Source organism: Theropithecus gelada, chromosome 17 (genome assembly GCF_003255815.1).
Source record: "Theropithecus gelada isolate Dixy chromosome 17, Tgel_1.0, whole genome shotgun sequence".
NCBI classification, from domain to species: Eukaryota; Metazoa; Chordata; class Mammalia; order Primates; family Cercopithecidae; genus Theropithecus; species Theropithecus gelada.
Genome location: NC_037685.1, coordinates 64,856,470 through 64,879,251, shown reverse-complemented (window position 1 = coordinate 64,879,251; position 22,782 = coordinate 64,856,470). Strand labels below are relative to the sequence as shown.

The following is a 22,782-nucleotide window of genomic DNA, read 5'->3' as shown; positions in this document are numbered from 1 at the left end:
GCTGTATGTAAAAAATATATGTAATGCACGTATATGTGCATGTATGAACATATATACACATTTTAAAACAAATAGAAAGTGAGCTTTCAGATCCTTTGTACAAGCCTAAAACAAGTGACATTCGATTAGAAGAAAAATATGTTCTCAAGTTGATTTCCATTTGCCTTGAACTACTAGATCTGTTTCCACACCATTAACTTTGCTCAGGACAGACAAATAAGAATCCATTAGAAAACGTTCTTAACTTAAATGTAAGCTTTTTTGAAGTGGGCATTATTTTTTTGGTAACTAACGTCAAAGTGCACTGAAATGGAATAAAGATGGTGATTTTTCAAGGTATTTGAAGGGAGAAAGCCTCAGCAAGAGTGGTATGCATTTTCACTGCAAAAGGCCAGATTTAATTTGGCAGTGGAGATCAAGGAGCAGGTAAGGTTTCATCTGTGTCAGCAGTAAAAGGAAACAACAGAGGCACCTGCCAAATGTCTCAATTCTTTCAGAAGCTGACAAGGGTGGGAGGAGGCTACTTCTGAATTGGTCTAGGATGCCCGATGAGGCTAAATAGAAGTAAAGATGTTACCCCGCTTGTAGAGTGGCGGGATAAAATGCAGAACAATACAGACACCAATGCATTTTATGGGACATATAGGGAAAAATTATTTGTTTGTTCACTTGAAATTCAAATTGAACTAGGCATCCTGTGTGTCTGTTTGCTAAATCTGGTAGCCCCATTCACTTCCCAAGTCTGCAGCTCACCCGGGCTCCAAGCTACTGGTGGCTCCCATGGTCTTGGTCAGAGATGGCAGTAGGGGATATATATGGATTGTGCTGGAATCTCTAACGAGGAATGTACGGAGGGCCTTCCAGAACAGTTTCCTGGAGGCTGGAAATTCCTGCCTGCCTAACCCCATGGGAGACACAGTAAATGTTGGGCCGGCTTCTCTGAGTGCTGCTTGGAGGAGGGTTAGTTGGCTTGCCTCATATCCGCAGCCACCACCTTGTTTCTGTCCAGACTGTCATTCTCAAAGCTTTCCTACTCTATACTCTTGTTTAAGACCCTTCACAGCACAGGCCCTTTTGTTCCTATGTTGCTATCTCTAGCACCAAGCACAGAGCCCAGGATATAGTAGATGTCCAGTAAATGTTTCCTGAACTTGATGTTTTCAAAGGTGGTGGTGCTGTTGTTGCTGCTGTTTCTTGCTAAAAACAGCAAGGAGGAAACAGGGATAAATTGTTCCATCCTGGTCACCCATTATTTTTCTTAATTTTTGAAAGCCCATAGTGAAAGACAGAGCTGCATGCATATAATGCCTTTATACTATGTGTCCAACACAGTGTCTGGTACACAGAACGTACCCAACAAGTATTTGTTGAGTGAGTGAATGTTAATTATGACATTTGAGTATAAAGAGGGCTGGCATAGATCTATCTACGATTCTCAGGAGTACCGTTTCACTGAAAGAGCTTTCCTGTGTTATAGGCACCAGGCCAGGCTCGAGGAGGGAGGCTGGTTAGATGTGACCTAGCTCGGGACACATTGAGAAGAGTTGGTGGGGGTTTCAAGGAGGAAGTGGAGGCAGATATGAGTCATGGGGTTTACTCCCCTGAGATAAGAAGTGTTTGAAGTAAGGGGGAGAGACTGGGGTAAAAGCAGTACCAAACAGCAGTAATAAGAAAAAGAAAGAGGAAGGAAACCCCAAACCACATTATCAGGAAGCTAGGGAGAGTTCTTATAGTTACTGGGCCCTTGGAACACTTTTTTCCAAATGGCCACATATCTGGCCGTGACAGATGTGAATTAATATGCACTAATTGTGAGAGATTACTAAATCCTTAGATTCACCTAAAACAACACACTTTCTTAAATGTAGTTCAATTTGAAATCCTTATCACACTTCACTACAACATGGGATAAAGGCAGGAAAAAAATACTCTCAGTGAGAACTGAGTTTTCCCCAAAATTGCCTCTAATTGATTTACATTATATAATAAGATAAAGGCATGCTAGATAGGCAGCCTGATGCCATCTTACTTTGGGATGCTTTTCTCACGAGGATGAAAGCAGAAATAGACCAGCTTAAAGCAAACCTAACAATGGGACGCTCAAGAATTAAACAAATGGCTGTGAAACCGTAAGGAACTTACTGCTGGGGGTTCTAATACATGAGGTATGTTTTATTGTTGTTTTTACTATTTGTCCTTTTTTTTTTTTTTTTTTGAGAGCTACTCACCTTTGGGAAGTGATAGTTTTAATCTTTTTTCTCCTTACTGCAGTTAACTGGATCGCAGATATCATAGACTGAATTTAATTGAAGCCAGCTTGTATGTGTCATTGATTAACTGTTTAAGGTAGAGAACTGTCTGCAGGTTTCAAAACTCAGCTTGAAGTTTTTACCCAAATGTGTGCTTTATTAGAAATAAATTGAAAGAAGATCTGGAAACAGCTGGAAACATTCTTTTTTATGTCTAACATACATTTTGTAAAAGAAAAGCAGTCAAAAATTAAGTCATTTGGACTATGATAAAGCTCATCTCTGACCTGATAAAAAATGTGCTTTTCCCTTGTTCTTGATATATTATCTCATAGCGACAGAAGAATCGTGAATGTGCATGCTGTTAATGCTGCCATTAATCACTTGGCTATATACTGACTTCAATGTATTTTTAAGGCAGACATAGACTACCAGATACTTAAGTGGTATTCTCTCACAGGCCATGGGTAACCTCCTGTCCTATGACTCAAAATCCCTCATAGAAAATAAACTTTTAGCTTGAATCCAAAAGGTTAGCTTTCATAAGAGTTCATCTTTGAACCCCCAGCAATAAGCTCCTTTCACTAAATGTTGATATAATATCCGGCCTATCAAATGAAATCAGTGTTTGATGTTTATGAAACTCATAGGACTGTACAAACGTGCTATTTTATAAGGCATTAATCCAGAGGTCCAATAATATGTACTGTGAAGTTTATCTTGACAGGTGAATCAACTCATTGCTAAGGAAAATAGCCGGACAATACTATCCTTGTTACTGAGCTGCAGGTGTTTAAAGAGCTTAGCGAACTAAGGGGGAAATTTCCCAGCACCACATGGCAGGAATGAATGGTGGGGAAGGAAGCAAATCTCAGTTAGTTGGTTAGGCAGGTGTTTAGAAAATTTAAAAGGGAAAATAGAAATCTAAAATCCAAAGCAGGTACCTGATTAAGTTTTTATGGCCTTATTAGAAATAATAAAAGAGCTATGGTTAAAAACAGGAAGATGAAGTTATTTCTTTCTAAATAATCTTTTTTAGAATAATAAAGTGAAAGTTTTGGAGATAACCTCGCTCTGAAAATTTACAGTGTCCAGATTACAGGGAATTCAGTTATCTAAAAACAAACATACTGGCTATCAGCCTCTGAAATATTTGTTAAATCCCTCCAGGGTCTGTGACAGAGTTCTATCCTTGATCCTGTCTTTCTTAAGCTAGCTGTAATAGAATGGCAAGAAGTATTATTTGCAAGCGTTTTTGACAATAGTAGTCCAGTGATATATACATATAAGTGATATATTCATTGACATACTGAGCAAGTATAAGCCATTCTGTGTCTATGATACTATACCTAGAAAAAAATTCTATATAACCCTGTGATAAAAGTCTCCAACCAGCATTTTTAAGAAAATACTCGCCTAAAATTTTAAAAAGAAAACTATCGATGGATGTATTTTCAGTATGCTAATAATACCTTAATAAAAATATTTTAAAACATGAGGGTGGCACCAAAAATAAAATAAAAGCATTGAAAAGAAATTAGGAAAAGAACAGAAAGGGATTTGTCAGCAGCAGCAATTAATGGCTCGAGTGAAAACTACTATGTTTTATAATTGTACCAAGAAAACCATGCTAAGTAGAGAGAAGACAATCAAAGCAAAATGTTTTACTGGTCCAATACCTGACCTGCAATGAATTTATAGTTCATGGGTGAGGGTTACAGTGAGCATGATTTATTCTTCATGGTATTAAAACCTGAAGAATTGCATTTAGTATTTAACTCTCTCACTATTCATCTACAAAGCCCCTTTGATGAAATCATGGCATTTTATCTGCTAGATAATCTTATGTTCACTCTTGGCTGCTACTACCTAAGGGTCAAGGAGGGAAATCTCAAGTCTTGCTACCCGCCTTATCTTCCTTGGCAGGGCTCCCTCCTCCAGCCCCGACTGTCACCATCCAGCATCCCGAGGTATTCAGATGCACAGTTTAACCTTATAACTGTGCACTGAATGCAGAGGCACCAGCTATGTACTGTTGATGCACATGAGAAGCCTACCTTTATTTTGCCTAGTTCCCTTTGCTCGATTAAAGCCTCTAAAAACATCTCCTTCCAGCATCTCCTGTTACCAATTCCTGTTACTTTCTAGATTTCTCTATCAGGAGCCTCAAGGCTGTGGATGTTTGTTTGGTCCACCTCTTCCCACGCTTCCCCACAGACGCCCCCATTCCCTTCAGCCTCCGTTTCTTACCCTCATCTCTTAGGAACCCGGGACCTTTACTGCTTGAGGCTCAGATGAGCCTCAGTCCATTCATTTTGTGGTCATCTCACATCAGTGTGGAAGGTGCCCAGCTGATTCGTCTCCAGAGTTTTTACCTCTTGCAGTCACCTCTGTCCAGAGTGAACTCCCGCAGTTTCTGTTCCTGTTCCAGCCCTTTTATATGTTGTATTGGAGCCCCTCTCTGTTCTCCTGGTTTCATGTAACTGCTACCTTTCTTTTCTCATCCATATCGTGTAGTTTTTGCTCCTCTTTCTTAATCTTTATTCTATTCTCCTTTAAAACCACACACACATTGCCCAGAAGGAAGTTATATTTTCCCCTAAATTTTCCCCTTAAATTTTACATTTAAAAAAAAATTGTATTCCCATTCAGACACACAACGAACTTGCACATTAAATTCATGATAAACTCTTAAATATTAAGAGTAACCAATTCATTTTTATTATATTTTTAAAATACTGATGACTGTGCATTTATCTTTTAACAAAGAACACTTCAAACTCCAACTTTGGTGTGAGTGGAGTCAAGAGTTTATTTTACTATGTTTTTAAATTTTATTTTTTGTTGAGATGGAGTCTCATATGTTGCTTAGATTGGTCTTGAACTCTTGGCCTCAAGCAATCCTTCTGGCTTGGCCTCCCAAAATGCTATGATTACAGGCTTGAGTCACTGTGCCTGGCTGAGGGAGGGGGTTAATTTATGATAGCATTAGTTTAATCAAGTGTAAAATGTAGATTTGAGGGGGGAGGACCTTAAGTAATGTTTTAAATTAATCAGCTTGATCAAATATTCCAAAACACTGTTCATCACATTCACCCATAATGCATGGCTATTGTGAAATTTCCTGTCATTCATGGCTAATCAATTGTGACTTAATAGTTATGTGTTTGTATGTGCATTTTCTATGTTTTTAATGAATTAATGCTAAATATTTCAACATTTGGAAGGATAATGCATCGGTATACCTAACTTCTCTAGCCCACTCTACAGCCCCAGTTTTCAATTCTTAATTCATTCGGTCAATATATATTGAGCATTTATTATGTTATTAGCACTGCATTCACCACTAGGGATGCAGACATTAAAAATCCACTTCCTACCCTCAGGAGGGTTATAATCCAATCTAGTAAGAAAACCGTTACTTTGTGGGGCTTAGGCGTAACTTTAGAAAAGAAGAGTCAGTGTGCTCCAGGCAGGAGGAACATGTGCAAAGGCACTGAGGCAGAGAGTGTGGTGCATTCAAGGAACTGCCAGTTCCTCTCTTTCCCCTGTGAGTATCTGACAAGTATTGGTGTTGAGGGTAAGAAGAAGAAAGCATACCAGGGCCTCGAGGACAGTGATGAAGATTTAAGCTAACCACTGTGACTGTTCCTGGAGAACAGGAACTAGACTCTGCTAGAGACAAGGCAAAGATTTTGCTGATAATTCTCACCCCATTGGCATCATGTCATCAGTCTGTGCAGTCTGGAACTTCATTGACTGTGTGTGGTGGCCTGCACGTAAGACTAGATAGAGGGGTTTTGCCAAACAGGCACGGAATAACTAAGAAATAAAATAGCTCTTTGTGTGCATGCGTGTGTGTACTGAGAAAGTGTTTGAAAGTTTGGTTCATAGAGCTTAACCCAAGTCTAGGAGGGCATGATGTCAAGGAAAAGGACTGATTAAGTAAAGGAAAGGCAAACGCAAAGATCACAAGACAAGATGAGGAATGCTAAAAGGATACAAGTACCATATAGAAGCTAAGATAAAGCTTCAAGATTCTGGAAGCACAGTGGTAGTGATTTGGCCCAGGGTGTGTCCCTGGGAGTAGGTGGGGTGAAGTGGAGTGGAGACAAAGGTCCTGGAGTTGTGAGTTGAAATATTTAAGCTCTCCAGGTGATGCAGGACAGACTCTTCTAGCCGCTGATGGCACTAGCTTTCTTGGCAAATGACATGTGATTCCTTGAGCATCTAGTGTGCGTCAAACACTGCTCTAGGTGCCGGCAATCAGTGTCTGGAAAGAAAGACAAGGTCCTTGCCCTTATGGAATTTACAATCTAGTGAAGGGGCAAGTCAAGCAAGGAATAAAAAATAATCACAAAATATTATGTGGACATATGTTCTGGTCAGAGTTTAGTGAAGTTTGATCATAAAATGGTCAGGAAAGGCTTCCAAAGAGGGGACAGCTATGCTAAGACCTAAAAGTTAAGAAAATCAAATTCAACAACCTATGTTGTTGTGGTGGTTGTCATTGTTGTTGTTGAGTTCACCATGTGCCGGGCAGTGTTCCAGGAACAGAGGATGCAAAGAGAAATAAAATAGAAGTCCAGGGTTACACAAATAAAATAGAGCTATTGATAAAATCCATTAAATCCAAAAGATTTCCCAGGACTCCAAAGATGGATTTGGATTTGTAGTTTTTCCCTTATTGATATGGTTTAGATGTTTGTCCCCTCCAAATCTCATGTGCAAATGTGATTCCCAGTGTTGGAGGTGGAGCCTGGTAGGAGGTGATTGGATCATAAGGATGGATAACTCATGAATAGTTTAGCACCATCCCCTTGGTGATGAGTGAGTTCTCACTCAGTCCACACGAGAGCTGGTTGTCCCTCACCCTTGCTCTTGCCATGTGATCCTCCTGCCCCCTCCCGCTTCTGCCATGATTGTAAGCTTCCTGAGGCCCTCACCATAAGCCAAGCAGATGTTGGTGCCACACTTGTACAGCCTGCAGAACAATGTACCAGTTAAATCTATTTTCTTTATAAATTACGCAGCTTCAGGTATTTCTTTATAGTGACACAAAGTGGCCTAACACATTAAGTAATATCAAATATTTTTATTTTAAATGGTACTTGCAAAATAATGTATAAACATAATTACAACAAATATATTATTAGCAATGAATGACCACTACTGAAGTGATATAGAAAATATAGTATTTTCTCATATGGAAGGTAAATGCAGTTGACCCTTTGATATAGTTTGGCTCTGCATCCCCACCCAAATCTCATGTTGAATTGTAATTCCCAGTGTTGGGGGGGACCTCGTGGGAGGTGATTGAATCATGGGTGTGGACTTCCCCCTTGCTGTTCTCATGGTAGTGAGTTCTCATGAGATCTAGTTGTTTAAAAGTGTGTAGCACTTCCCCCTTCACTATCTTTCTCCTCTCCACCATGGTAAGACGTGCTTGCTCCTCCTTTGCCTCTTGCCATAATTGTGTAAGTTTCCTGAGGACTCCCAGCCATGCTTCCTGTACAGTCTGTGGAACTGTGAGTCAATTAAACCTCTTCTCTTTATAAATTAGCCAGTCTCGGGTAGTTCTTGAACAACGCAGGAGTTAGGGGGACCAGGTCCTCCTGCTCCCCCGACCTATAGTCAAAAATCCAAGTATAACTTTTGACTCCCCAGAAATTTAAATACTAATAGCTTACTGTTAACTGGAAGCCTTATCAATAATATAAACTGTTGGTTAACACATGTTTTGTTATGTTGCATGTATTATATATTATATTCTTTCAATAAAGCAAGTTAGAGAAAATATATTCACTATTCATTAAGTGCAAGTGGACCGTCACAAAGGTCTTCATTCTCATTGTCTTCACGTTGAGTAAGCTGATGAGAAGGAAGAAGAAAAGAGGGTTGGTCTTGCTGTCTCGGAGGTGGCAGAGGCAGAAGAAGTAGAGAAGGTGGAAAGGGAGGCAGGCATACTCAGTGTAGCGTTTTTTGAAAAAAAATCCACGTATAAGTGGACCCACGCTGTTCAAGCCTATATTGTTCAAGGATCAACTATATGTCCTTCTGTGTAGACAGAAGGAAAATGTATATTAAACAATAAAAGTAATTTCTATTGCCCCAGATACTCTTAAAACCAATAACTCTCATTTATTAACCATGTTATCACAAGGCACTAACAGGAAGACACTTAAAGTTTTAAAAAGTTGAACTCCTAACCTAAGTGATCCACCCACCTTGGCCTCCCAAAGACTGGATTTAAAGATGGATGGTAAACATTTGAGTCTTGGTTCCACAACTTATTAGCTGATGATTTTGATCAAATCATTTACATTTTCTGAAATTGTTTTCCTGCCACTTTTGTTTTGTTTTTCTAAGGAGTAGCGGTTGACCTCATGTGCTAGTTACATTAAATAACGCTTACAAGACGCATTATCCTGGGTAGTGCTAAACTAGAGCAAAGTCTTATTAAAGATGAAATTCTTAAATAAAATGCCATACCTACACAGATTAATTAACAAGGTGGGAGGTAGTACTGAGATATCTCCAAAAGACTTTCCTCTAGAATGCGGAACAAATGCTGCCTGCTTTTAGAGATGCCAAAGGTTTGTTCAATATGTATTTGTGGAATAAATATAATTGGAGTGGAGGGTTACCCCATGGAAGGCGACAAGGGTCCCAGCCCCTTCCAACTGTCCACACCAGTAAACATACTTAATCAGCCTTGATTTATGTCAGCAGTTGGAACACAATTAGGGCCACCAGGAGAAACCGGTGTCACTCTAGGAATAAAGATCTTTGTTGAATAAACATATTTTTATGCATGCAAGTAGGAAATGTACTTGCTCCATATGCGGATTTTCCCTAAACTTTCCTATTATTTACAATACCTTTCATTTTGATGACACTTTAATTATAAAACACTCTCATATATGGTTTAACTATGAGCAGCGTAGGTAGAACAAAGAGTTCTTTGCTGCATTTGACAGATAAGGAAACCTATGTTTAGGGAGATTAAATAGCTTCTATCTCTCCTACACCTTATCATTCCCAGAGCTGAGATGTGAATCCTACTCTTGTACCTCCCACATCCCGTGCTAGTTTATAATACTCATTAGTGACTTCTTGCTGTTTAGCATGAGGCTATTCAGAATTTGGCTGGACTGGAATCTCATGAGAATTGCAGAAATGGTTTAGGCAAACAACAACAACAATAGCAATTAAAATTTAATGAATGCTCATTATATGCCAGGCACCATTCTAAATATTTTGCATGTACTATTGCATTTGATCCTTGCCAAAAAACCTATGAGGTAAGCATTATTATAATCCCCATTTTATAGATGCTGAGGCTGAGGAACTCAGAAAATGGGTAACTTACGGAGATTACACAGCTAGTAGGTGCAGAGCCGTGGTATGAACCTAGTTGGCTACCTCCTCTGTCTGTGCCATCAGTCACTTCCCTGTACTGCCTGTGGGAACTGGGGACTGGCTTTCAGTGCTCTTCAGATGATGTGTTCATTGACCTTAAGAAGCTCAGTAACAACGGAAGAATGCTTCACAGTGTATGTTTGAGGTCTCAAACTACTCTACGTATACTAAGACAGTCATAACAAATTACCTAAATCGATATGCTAATGTGAGGTTGTGTGCTAAGCTAAGCTACTTACTCAACCTTTATAAAACAGACAGGCTGAAGGATGGCACAAGTGATGTCAAGATGATTTCAATCACTGGAAACGTCTTCAATCCAATGGCCTGTGAATGCCATCAGAAATTTGTAAGACACTTCCCCAAGGTCTCCCATATGGTAATCATGGTTCCCCAAAGTGTACATGAAAATATAGAAAGGAATTGTGATATTTGTAAAGTTGATGACTATGATATGACATTCAGCCTGAAGATTCAAAGCATTTACCAGTCTACATCAGGGAAATGTGAAACACAGCCAAAGTTATTAATTGGCAATGCAGAGTTTACAGCTAACACTAAATTTTGCTTCCAAGAAAGTGTAGAGCCTGATGCTTTTTTAATTAACAGAACAAAACCCAAAATGCAATCAAAATTGTTAGCATTCAAAGACTGGCAGATTCAGAGCGTGGCAATGGGATACACAGATAGACCAATCAGGGCAGGCACAGATTGGTGACTGTGATCCAAGGACCCAGCTTGAAAAGTCAGCTTCTCCAGAACTTTCAGCAGCACTTTTAAAATGAGGAAATAAATAATATGAGATTGCATTTCACAGTCTCCAACAACATGTCCCTGAAATGGAGCCTGAAGGATACATCAAAGGAAGAGTTGCTACACCCCATCTCTCCTGGGAAGGGAACATGCAGGGAAAGAGTTGCAAGAGCTCTTCACCCTTCTACCCTGCAGCAAAGGAAAATGGGTCTCCTCAAGAAAGGCATTTCCCCACAGCAAAGCTGCAAGCAACATGAAATAATGCACTATGACTATGGGTTCTTGGTGAAGGATTCCTGGCCTGGTACAGTTAGAAATTGGGCTCTATTCTCAAGCAAAGGCTTCCAGCAAAAAAATACCACAGCAAGCAGACCGTGGAATGTGCTTCTCCACTCTTCTGTAGGGGGTGATGGCACAGAATCAGAGTTGAACATGGGAGGGAAGTGGAAGGGATAAAAATGTAATGGAATTGCAGAGTTGTTGGCATTCAGATGTGTAGGTGGTGGGCGGCAAGTCCTGCTTATTGCCTGTGGTTGTGAAAGGCAATGGTGGTGGTTCTTATTACATAGCAGTAAGGGAAGGAGAAAAATATATGTATTTTTTTCATTTGTCAAAGTTATTTATCACAGGATTATTTGTAATTTTAGAAATTTGGAGAAAAATGTCTAAAATTGTGAAAGCTTTAAAATAAATTATAGTGTGTTTATCCCACAGAATTTTAGATATTCATTAAAAACTATATTTTAAAAGAATATACATTGGAAAAATGCTCACAATCTACTGCTTAGTGAAAAAAATGAAAAACTTGGTATAAAAACTCTTCCAAGTTTTTTTAATATGCAAGGAAAAAACTAAAAAGGCCAATTTTCAAATGTTATCAGCTCTCTTTTTGGTAATATTACAGGTACTTTTAATGTTTCTATTATAATTGTTATGTGTTTAAAAAACTATAATTATCTGTATTACCTCTATGTTTAAAATTAATAAACATTATATAAGAAGACAGTGATAATTAATGAGAATGAAGCAATATCAGCATAAGCATTCTTAAAATTTTCACTTATCCTAAGGAGGATCCTAGTGGTAACCAGTCATTTAAAACTATAGGAATAGACATTCAGTCGGTAAATGATCCTACTCCTACTATGTGCTGTTCACTGAAAAAGGCACAAGGGGTTGAGAAATAAAAGTCCTGTACTAGTCCTAGTTGGAGGAACTCAGGACTGCAGGGACAACTGAGAAGAAACAGGTAAGGACACTTAGCTCTGGCTCTTTGATAAGTGCTCCTCTGGCAGTATCCCCAAAGCACAGCAGAAACACAGTGGAAGAGGAACCCATCCAGCCACTGGGATTTGTAGAAGGATCAAGGAGAAGGTGATATGTGAGTGCATCTGAGTTGAATCTCGAAGGATGAGTGAAGAAGAAAAAAATTAGAGTAAAGGTATTCAAGCACAGCTGATATATAAAGACGTAGAGTGCAGTGCAAGCAAGAGCTTTCGAATGGGACTCTTTTTATGCTGAAATTCAGGGAAGGGAAAGAGAAAACTTGAACTGAATCGGTTACTCAGGAGATAGAGAGGTGGGGAAAGATTGAAGCAATATAGGATGTATGGAGGAGTTTCAGATGTCTTCTAGATTTCTCTCTCAGTCACTAGATGGGTGGTAGCGCCAGTTGGCTCACATAGGAAATAGAGATGAAAGAGCAGGTTTGGAAGGAAAGTTCTGGAGATACCCATCAGGAAGTTAAACAATACATGGCCCTAGAGTAGAATCATTCATTTATTCTATAAGTATTTACTGACCATAACTGTCTGCGACTGTTTTAGGCACTGAGGATGCACAAGCAAGTAAGACAGACAGGGCCTCAGTTCTTAGGGAGCTCACAGTCTGCCTGGGAGACCGACCACAAACAAACACACACAATGTCTGGAAGTGGAAGTGCTATCAGGAAAACTAAACTAGATGTCGTGAGAAGGAGCTATTTCGGTTGGGTGTCAGGGACGGCTTCTTGAAAGGGCTCAGGATGGATTTGGGCTAGGACAGTAATGTAATTATGATAGTATTGTTGTTGGGAGCATAGGCTAGGTCCTTTCTATGTGCCAAATGGATTATTTCATTTAATCCACACTGCAATCGTCTAGGGAGGTACTATTGAGAGGCAGAAACATATGCAGAATCAAACGGGACGCTGCCTTTAGCCACATTCTTAACCACATATACTGTCTATCTATAGCCCGTCAGGCCTTAAGAAGGACCATGTGAGGCCGTCTGTGAAAAGGAGGAACCCAGGGGAGGGTGTCGCCTGACAGCCACGAGACAAGCCTGTGTCAGAGGAAGGAAATGGGCTGCAGTGTCCAATGGTCCATGCACCCTGGAAGGGACAACAATAACTGGAACACGTCGTTAGATTCAGCAACCAGATGATTATTGGTGACCTTGGCAAGATCATGTTCATTGAGGAAGGGAGGAAGCCCAGATTGCAGTGTTGACAAGGAAAGACTTCTCTTCCCAGGGACACAGGGTAGAGGCAGCGGGCTTTAGGATGGCTGCTGTTGTTTTAGTTTTGGTTTGTTTAAAAGCAGGGTGAGACTGGAGGGTTGAGCCTATGGAGAGCGAGAGATTGAGGGTCTGTGAGGGAGAGGAAATAACCAAAGTAGCAAAGTCCCTGTTGGGATAAGAAGGGAAAGAAAGCCCAACACATGTGAGGGGCGTGGTCTCGGGCTGGAAGAACAATACCTCTTCCACTGAGATGGAAAGGAAGAGTCCAAGCAAGAAAGGAGGTAGGGCTAGGGGGTTACCTGAGTTCTTTTCTCTGAAGTAGGTGATATTTTCATCTGGTGAAGGCCCCAGAGGGGATTCTACCTACGGTTCAGCTTTAAAACAGATCTTGAGGAGAATGAGAGCGGATGCTGTACAAATGACTGCAAGTAGCCCTGAGGTTCCTATTGAGGTTGGAACACTTGGCATTTGTGGCAGCTCCATCTGCACAGCTGTGTGGTTTCTTCCAACAGGGCCAGCAGCCGGGGCTGGCAGAGAGCTGGGCCATGCTGGGTGGCACACACTGCTCAGCCGGCACCTGTTCCAGGCAGATCATTTCCGTCTTTCATCTGGGCTTCTCTTGGACAGTCCTCAATTCATGGGCCATCCGACAGCCAGAACTAAACAAATGTGCAATGCCAGAATTTAGTCTTCACATCAGTCATTTAAGGAAAACCCCTACCCAATGGCATCTGAATATAAAATACGTGCTAGAATAGAAAGTAGTAGGGGCCCACGCTCTTGAGAGCTAAATGATCACTAAAATAGCTAGAATGGTTATGTTCTGTTCCCGCATATATAATGTTAAAACTACTGCCTCTGTTTGATTCAATAAGGGGTCCCTTCTATAAGTCAAATACACAGCTTTCCTGGGAATGTAATTGTTAAACATTTTGTGGTTACACTGTATAGCAGCCACTTTAAGATAACAGGAGTCTTGTTCTTTGCAGAGCATTTTGTTACCTCTACATGCATACAAAGCAGAGGATGGAATCAAAAGGGTATTTGGCTTGGGTCCAGAAAGCAATCTGGATTAGTCTATATAACTGGCTGTCACAGTTTCAAGTCCATTTCTGATCCATGACTTATTGCTTCATAACTGACTATTTCAAAGGTTTACCAGGATGCTACAAAAAAAAAAAAAAAAAAAAAAAGATCTCATTACTTTCTAGCTCATTCTGAGGTGTGTTTCACTAGTTAACATTTTTAAATATTTAAAGTAACAAAATAAGACAATAAAGACTATTTCTTACCATCGTCCCTGTCATTCCCATTTTCTATCAACAAGATAAACTGATGGAGGGAATATTTGCTAGAAGTGTAGCAGAAGTGTAGAGGGAATACTTGAGCTAGAGGTTAGTTTCCATCCCCTAAGGCAGTAGCAATTTATATAATAGAGGAAGGACTGAATACTTCTAATTTTCAAACTTCCTGTAGAGCACCTGAAATTAAAATGAATATCTGATTAAATTTTGGTTCTTATTTGGCAGCCTGGTACAAAGACATTTAAAAAGAAATGAGATTCAAGCAATTTTGCAGATTCAAGAATTCAGAAATTCCTTTTGAAAAATGTGTTCCTCTCCCCAAACCTGAGGTGTAAGGCATTAATCACATCTCTGAATTAGTTAAATGTTGTCACAGTTACTTTCTTGGAAGACCTCAAAGCACTTCAGAAACGAAACTTTGTGAAATGCAGGACACCCTGAGGCCTGAGATAGTATTGTCTTCTCCTTATGAATGAGTTGAAGCCCAGGAAGTGGACTTGGACTTCAGTGATGATGTACTTCTTAAAGAGCCAATACACTTCCTTCTTTCCTTCAGGAATCAGAGTTAATTTCTAACTACAAGCCTACTTTACATTTTTGGCTAAAATACCTTAAAATTCTTCTATTTTCGTATTTCACTTCTTCATAATACCTACTTCTTTAACTGCATACAGATTGTAATGCTTTCTCAAACTATGTAAATCTATTTTAGGTAGGTTCCTCATGGTTTGACCTTAATATTTTAAAGTTATTTTTCTCCTCATAATGGCTATGCAATGGAAATAATATTTTGACACTTCAAACCATATTAATTTGATTGTAGTTTGCAGCCAGATAATTATTTCATTGAAGAAATCAGGAAGGATTAACATAATGTTCAGTTTACCAATATTGAACATCAAAAGAATGTCAGCCAAACCGAGTAGCTGACTTCAAGTGACTTGAATTCAGGGAAACTGGGATGAGTTATGCTCTCACTGTGGCATATATACATTTTTGTTGTTGTTGTAGTAGTTGTGAAGATGGTAGTTTCTGAAACTGAAAAATAAAGGAAAGTATCAAGAAATAGGAGGAATATGGTCCAGCCCCTGATTTCTGGGTAAAACTGGAAGAAAGCTGGAAGCTCCTTGAGTGGGGGGCCGTGGGGACCAGGCTGTCAGGTTGGGCGAGGGAGGGAAGGGGAAGCGCGCTCCTGGAAGGCGTGGGGCGCGAGGCAGCCAGGGGGAGGGCAGGGGAGGGAGGGGAGTGGAGGAGCGCCCAACGGAGGGGAGGAGGGGAGGAGAAGGAAAGTGGGAAAGGAGTAGAGGAGTTGGCGAGCGCAGAGGTTGACCTAGCGCGGCGCTCCTGGTGGCCAGGCATCCCGGTCCTCGCGCGTGGCGCAGCCTCCCGGCGCCGGACTGACCCATGTCGCGCCCGCATTGGGTCCCGGGACCCCGGCGGGAGTACCGCGTCCGTCCTCCCCAGTCGCCGGGAGTCTGAGTCGCGGGCCACGCGGGAGTGGCGGTGCCGAGCCCGCCGGTCGTTATGAGGAGGGATCTAACATGACCAGCAAACGGAAACCTTGCCAAACGCGGCTCAGGAGATCCATCAGTGAGCAGCTGCGGGACTCCACGGCCAGAGCCTGGGATCTGCTGTGGAAGAACGTCCGGGAGAGGCGGCTGGCAGGTCAGTGCCCCGGAGACGCCGGGACCCAGTGGGGCTGGGGAGGCGCTGACCGCGTAGCTCTCCCGGGCCCGCCGCCCTCCTCTGCCCTGGGCTCCCGGGCAAGAGTTTCAGAGCCCAAGGCCCGGGCGAGCGGGCTGCGGGCACCACCCTCCCTGGGCCGGGCCCCGAGCGCCCGCCCGCCGCACCTCCCGGTGGGTGGGTGTGGGCTCCGTGCCGGACGCGCGCGCTGACAGCCCGGCCTGGTGCTCCATGCTGGCGGGCCGCGGGACAGGGGTTACCTGGAGGGGCTGTCCCCGCGCGGCCTTTTCACCTACGCTGCCCCCTACTCCGCTGCCATCCCATTCCACCCCAGTGAATAAGTGCCCAGACCAAGTGGCCCTTCGCAAAGGCTGCCCCTTCCCAACTTCGCCTTCTCCACGTGGGACACATCCACTGAGTGCGCGGGAGGGAGAGTGAATGCAAAGCAAGGAGCACGTCCAAAGCGCCGCAGACCAGCTGCTCAGGGGTAGAGGGGGAGATGTGACGGGAGACAGGTGGACGGTAGTTGGTGCAGGTAGCTGGCTGGCTGTCCGCAGGCCCTGCCAGCTGTGAAAGCAGGCTTTCCTCCCTTTGAGGTTGCAAGGAAGGGCCTCCCTTTGGGACTCCATTGCCCACGAATCAGAGCAAGAGAGGAAGTGATTGTTTTGAGCCAGGAGGTCCTTAAGAATCCTTGCTTGGATCAGAAGGCCGCCCCATCCTTAGTACCTCCCCCAGTGTCACACTGCCCCTTGCTGCTTCTGTGCATGCTCCATGGAACCCTCTTTCTGTAGGGCCAAGGATGCAGTGGGTGGTCCAGCCATCTCAGAGCTTTCACTGGCAACTTTAGGACCCTTTAGTCACTGCCTCATGCCTGCCCCAATAAGAGAAAGTGGCCAGACTCCACAGCACAGTTCCTGGGCAGTGCAGGGTTTAGGGCCCCTTTGCCAACATGTTAGCTGCTGGAAGATGCTTCAGGGACTGGGGGAAGCATGATTGGAAGGGCCCCTGAGGTGACCCCGAGGCAAGTCTCTGGACCTTGTTGCCTCTGTGTCCTCTCCAGGGCTATCTCTTGAGCTGGGCAGTGACCACCACATGGGGCAGAAGAAAGTTCTAGAGAAGAAGGTCTGATGCCTAGGCAGAAGGAAAGGACGCCACTGGTGAAGTGGGAGATCTAACCTTCTTTGAACTCCTCCCTTTTTTCCTTATTTGAACTGTAAAGCAAGTGGTTTGCTAGATATTCTGCCCTTAAACTCATGTACCCACATCCCTCATCCACCTGAAAGCATTCTGGGGAAGATGCCCAGAGTCTATAGCACCTTGAGAGAAGGTCGCTAGCAAGCTAAATTAAAAGTGGAGATTATGGATGATTCCAACACTTGATGTTGTAAGCATACAATGTTGATTCCACATTTTCTCTCCAACACAGTGGCCACATTTAGTGTGCACCCAAGAAATAAACAGACTTTTTTGGTTTGGACCCAGAAATAAATTGTGGTAACCCAGCAGTTTTGACTGTTGATGTTTAAAAACCTGTACATGCACTGTAGACCTCAATTAATAACAATTAATAACTTTCCCTATTATCATGCTAAATTGTATATTCTACATGATGGATGGTTTTAGAGAAATTTTTGTGGTCTAGTAAACTTTTGTTGCTTCATAACTTCAGAATGCTTACTGCAAATGTCTCTTTCATAGCTTCTGTTATTTACGTTTGTTAAGTTTGTTAAATCAATGGGTCCTCAGGAAACAAGAAGTCATTCCAGGAGGCCTGCCAAGGCTGTGCTGGGTTTTTATAGAACCTGAGGCCAAAGATGACTGCAGCTCTGTCTCTTTCAAGAAGCAATCTGGGAAGGAAGAGAGTGTCATGTAAAGACTTAAAACTATTAAGATTGTCCAAGAAAGTCATATTCACATGAATTTTACATTGCAGTTAAGGTGGTGAAGGGAAAAAGGTTTTTTTTTTTGAGACAGAGTCTTGCTCTGCCGCCCAGGCTGGAGTGCAGTGGTGTGATCTTGGCTCCCTGCAAGCTCTGCCTCCCGGGTTCACGCCATTCTCCTGCCTCAGCCTCCCGAGTAGCTGGGACTACTGGCGCCCACCACTACGCCCAGCTAATTTTTTGTATTTTTAGTAGAGACGGGGTTTCACCATGTTAGTCAGGATGGTCTCAATCTCCTGACCTCATGATCTGCCCACCTCGGCCTCCCAAAGTGCTGGGATTACAGGCATGAGCCACCGCGCCCAGCCGGGAAAAAGTTTTAATCCTTGCAAATAAACTGTAGATAGAGACTTTAAGATCATGAATATATAGAGGGCTAAAAGTGGTTTCAGAATAGGAAATATAAGAGTGCTCTCAAGAGTAGTGCAATTATTTTTTAAAATAGCGGTATGAGGTTTGAAAATGTTTAATCAGAATACTAATATCTGCTTACCCATAATCTGCTTACCACTCTGCTCACAGCGGATGCCAGCAGGTTATTCAGCTGGGACCAAACAATCCTCTGTGAGGCCAACTTTAGCTTCTGCTTCTCTAAGCAAGGTGGGATGCCTGCCACAAAACCAGGCCAACTCCGTAAAGGCACTTTTAGATGCAAATTGATTTTCTGGGGTTTTCTTGCTAAGGTGGCTAAAATATAGAACTTTGGCCATGAGACACTGAAATACTTAAGTTATTAATGTTGGCATCAATTCTAGGTGAAAATGTTCTTCATTTGTAAAAGTGTTCTTTATATGGTTCAGTTCACAATACCAGAATAACCAACCATAGTCATGTATCACTTTACGATGAAGATATAGTCTAAGAAATGCATTGTTAGGTGATTTCATTGGTTGAGTGAATCAAGTGTAAATCATAGAATGTATTTACACAAACTTGGTTGGTATAGCCTGCTACACACCTAGGCTATATGGTGTGGCCTATTTCTCCTAGATTACAAACCTGTAGAGCATATTACTATACTAAATACTGTGGGCAATTGTAACACAATGGCAAGTATTTTTGTCTCTAAACACATCTAAAAAGAAAGGGTACAGTAGTCAGGCATGGTGGCTCATGCCTGTAATCTCAGCACTTTGGGAGGCCAAAGCGGGCAGATCACTTGAGGACAAGAGTTCGAGACCAGCCTGGCCAACATAGTGAAACCCCATCTCTACTAAAATAAACAAAAAAATCAGGCAGGTGTGGTGGCACACATGTGTAATCCAAGCTACATGGGAGACTGAGGCATGAGAATCATTTGAACCCAGGAGGCAGAGGTTACAGTGAGCCAAGATTGTGCCACTGCACTCCAACCTAGGTAATAGAGCAAGACTCTGTCTCAAAAACAGAAAAAAGAAAGGGTACACTAAAAACATGGCATTGTTAGCTTATGGGACCACTGTCGTATATGCAGTCCAGTTCGTCATTGACTGAAACGTTGTTGTGTGGTGTATAACTGTATGTGAATATATCCCAAGAGGGTATCTGTTCTGTCAACAGATGAGATTAGGCTATTGGCTTTTTTTTGGTCTTGCTTTTATATCTTTTTGTTATCAAGTAAGTTTAGTGCTGGAACTTCTTTAACTTGGCTAAAATTTTCTTCTTACTATACTTAGTCAATGGAACAGTGTTCAAAGTGCTTCATAATTAACTTGTATTTGCAGCCAGGTGCAGTGGCTCATGCCTATTATCCTACTACTTTGGGAGGCTGAGGCAGGTGGATCACCTGAGGTCAGAAGTTCAAGACAGCCTGGCCAACATAGTGAAACCCTATCTCTACCAAAACAACAACAACAACAACAACAAAATTAGCCTGCTGTGGTGGCATGCATCTGTAGTCCCAGCTACTCAGGAGGTTGAGGCAGGAGAATCGCTTGAACCTGGGAGGCGGAGGTTGCAGTGAGCTGATATTGCACCACTGCACCCCAGCCTAGGTGACAGAGCAAGACTCTGTCTCAAAAATAAATAAATAAATAAATAAATAAAACATATAAAAATAAAAGATAAATAAATAAACCTGTATTTGCTATCTAGGGCATTCTGAAGGTATTTGATTCTTCCTTTTGCTTTTTTCCATCCCAAGGAAGGAAATCCTTTTTCTAACTCACTCTTATTTCTCTTCATAAAAAGCTGTCTTGTCAACTGAACAGAAAGACAAAAAGAAGTAGAGCTGTTTAAGCATATTAAAGCCTATGTGTTTCTGTGCCATGGGACCGTATTTAGGACGGAGGGGATCATACATATTTGAAAAATGCATTTCTTTAAACAAACAAACAATTACTATTCTAGAGTTTCTGGGGTCCTAGGGAGGTTAGCTGGGTGGTTCTGTCTCAGGGTCTCTTATAATATGGCCTTCAGTCTGTCAGCTGGGGTGGCAGTCATCTGAAGGCTTGATTGAAGCTGGTGGATCTGCTTCCAAGCTCGCTCACCTTAGGTGCTGGCAGGCCTTGGTTCTCTCTGGCTGTTGGCTGGAAGCTTCAATTTCTTGCCCTGTGTGCCTGATACACAATATGGCAGAGATCTGAGAGAAGAGAGCATGCACTCAAGACAGAAATTGCAGTGTTTGTAACCTGATCTCAGAAGTGGCGTATCATGTGGGAGGGAACTGACTACACAAGAAGTGGCTACCAGGAGGTGGGGATGATTGGGGGCCAACCTGGAGGCTGGGTACCACAGGTACAAAAGCATTTAAGGTTGTCCTTAGCAAATGCCAGGTCAAATCTGAAATCTTCCTAACAAGGAAACCCCAAAGCAAAACTTTTTTTTTTTCATTTGAACAAATAGCCTGGAAAAATCATTTCTTAATGTAGGTCACAGTGACACAAATAATGAAACCAATGGAAGGATAAGATATGAATGATGTTCAAATATATTCATTTCATTGCAAAAATACGAAAAGGAGTTATTATTAAAGAAGAACTTACATTGGGAGCTCTTACTGGATTTTCCAGTTCTGTGGCAGTTGCTAAATTTCCACTAGATTGTGGAACTGTTGTCAATGCATACTTCTTAATTTTCTAAAATTATGCTCCTCATGGAGCCCAGCAAGTTTTTCTCACTGTCATCTCAGTATCCATAATTGTTTAGTTGTTAGTGTTCTAAGCAGGATTCAAATTCAGGTCATCAGAAGTCACAAGCCATCTGTGCCTATTTCCTACTGTACCACATGGCCTCCTCCCTGGCCTTTGTGGAGAGCTGTGGACCCCCAAATCCTTTCTAAGACCCTCTGTCACTTGCAGTTCAATTACAAAAGAAGAACAAAAAGAACTGGAAAAGTACTCTTTCTTTCCTCCTGGAGTAACGAGGATAGCCCTGTGCACCTAAAGTAGCTCGTCCCCTAATCATGCCATTGGGCTTACAGGGATTTGAAACAAACGAACAGCCATACATCTAACTTGTCAGGGCTCCTCTGTGGTTCATTCTGCCCACAACCATTGGAAGAGCTACAAGAATGAGATGCTGCTGTAAACCCTACAAGCACAGCAGGTTTCTTCAAGGTGGGAGAGTGACAGGTTATTTTGGCTTCCCCAGTTCCCTAATCAACCACTACTGGTGACAATTCTAAACTTTTATGGCATCATTCAATTCTTTAGGCAGAAGCATACCCGTTAGCTTGTGGTGTTTGTAAGCAGCTTGAATTACTTTTTAGCTGTTAAAGTCTAAGAACATTCAAATGACTTTTCTAAAGCTTTCTGCTCCTCTGCTTTAAAACCCTACTCTATTTTAATGGAAACGTAATCCATATGTTTGATTCCATTATACTCATATAACAATATTTAGGTAGCCTGTGAGCTAATTGATGTCTAAGTCTTTTGATCTTTTTTATAGTCTGATTTTAAATCATTTATCATAGACACAGGAAGTTATATTGCTGCCAAAAATATTCTGACTTAAAACAGTGAAAAGTTCAAGTTTTGTTAGAAACATTAATTCCACCAAATTTCCGTGAGTTCTTGTCATGTTAAAACAGGCTCATTCATTCTCAGAGTCAACAGTAGCATCCTGTGAAGTGATATAAACACAAGATTGGGACTTCAATGCAAAGCAAGATCAAGAATAAAACATGAGCCACAAAAACTTCCTCATTAAAATGTAAATGTGTTCTATAATATCAAAAGTACAGGATGATACTAGCCGACTCTTTTCATGTATTTTATATCCGTTTTATCATCACTTTTCTGTGAAGAATTGACCATTCTATTCTGTCAGCATTTTTTGTTTGTTTTTTAAACATCTTTTGAGATGATACTATGTTTAGATGCTATTTATATTAACAATAACAAAAAACATCTAAGTCAAGAAAATATACAATTAAAATTAAAAAGGAAGAGCACATCACTTATATCAGGGTTGTCAACTTTAGCCACATAGACTCCTTAGGAGCCTTTCAGAAGTACTAACTCTCTGGCCTCCTCCCAGAGATTCTGATTCAATTCAGATGGGGTCTGGGTATCCGTATTTTTAAAAGCCCTGCAGAAGATTTCACTCTGCAATCCAGGTTGAGAACCATTGACTTACCTTAATTCCCATATAATAACTTGCAGAATTCTGGGGCTAATACAGGGTTATATTCTAAGCCCTAAGAAAAGTTTTGCTTAATTGAGGTCAGAAAGAACTTGTCATCTCACAGGGACAGAGAAAAAGATCAGTGGTGCCTGGAGAATAAAGAAATAGGTGGTAAGAGTGGATGTCAGAAGTGTAGACAGAGGGTCAATTTATAAGACAAGGTTAGGCTTTGTTGCTAGGGCAAGAAGTTTTGATTTAGTTCTACAGGAGATAAGAACAAAGGGCATTAAGCAAAGAAGTGACAAGACCTGAATAAATTACTACCAGTGGTGGTCTAGGTGAGAGATAAACAGTGACAGGGACTAGGGTGATAGTGATAGAAATGGA

General features: G+C 41.6%; 1 protein-coding gene across 2 annotated transcripts in view; it reads left to right on the top strand.

Moving 5' to 3' along the window:
- STARD13 (StAR related lipid transfer domain containing 13) overlaps positions 1 to 22,782 on the top strand; it is a 553,154-nt gene that overhangs the window by 283,473 nt on the left and 246,899 nt on the right. The window contains exon 1 of one of the 2 annotated variants that reach the window (XM_025364224.1): positions 15,527 to 15,892. The exons of the other annotated variant lie outside the window; for it this stretch is intronic. Within the exon in view, the coding sequence (XP_025220009.1) occupies positions 15,769 to 15,892 (124 nt within the window). The 5' untranslated portion in view covers positions 15,527 to 15,768. Of the gene's footprint in view, positions 1 to 15,526; positions 15,893 to 22,782 lie in introns of those variants that run through there. 2 annotated transcript variants of the gene reach the window in all.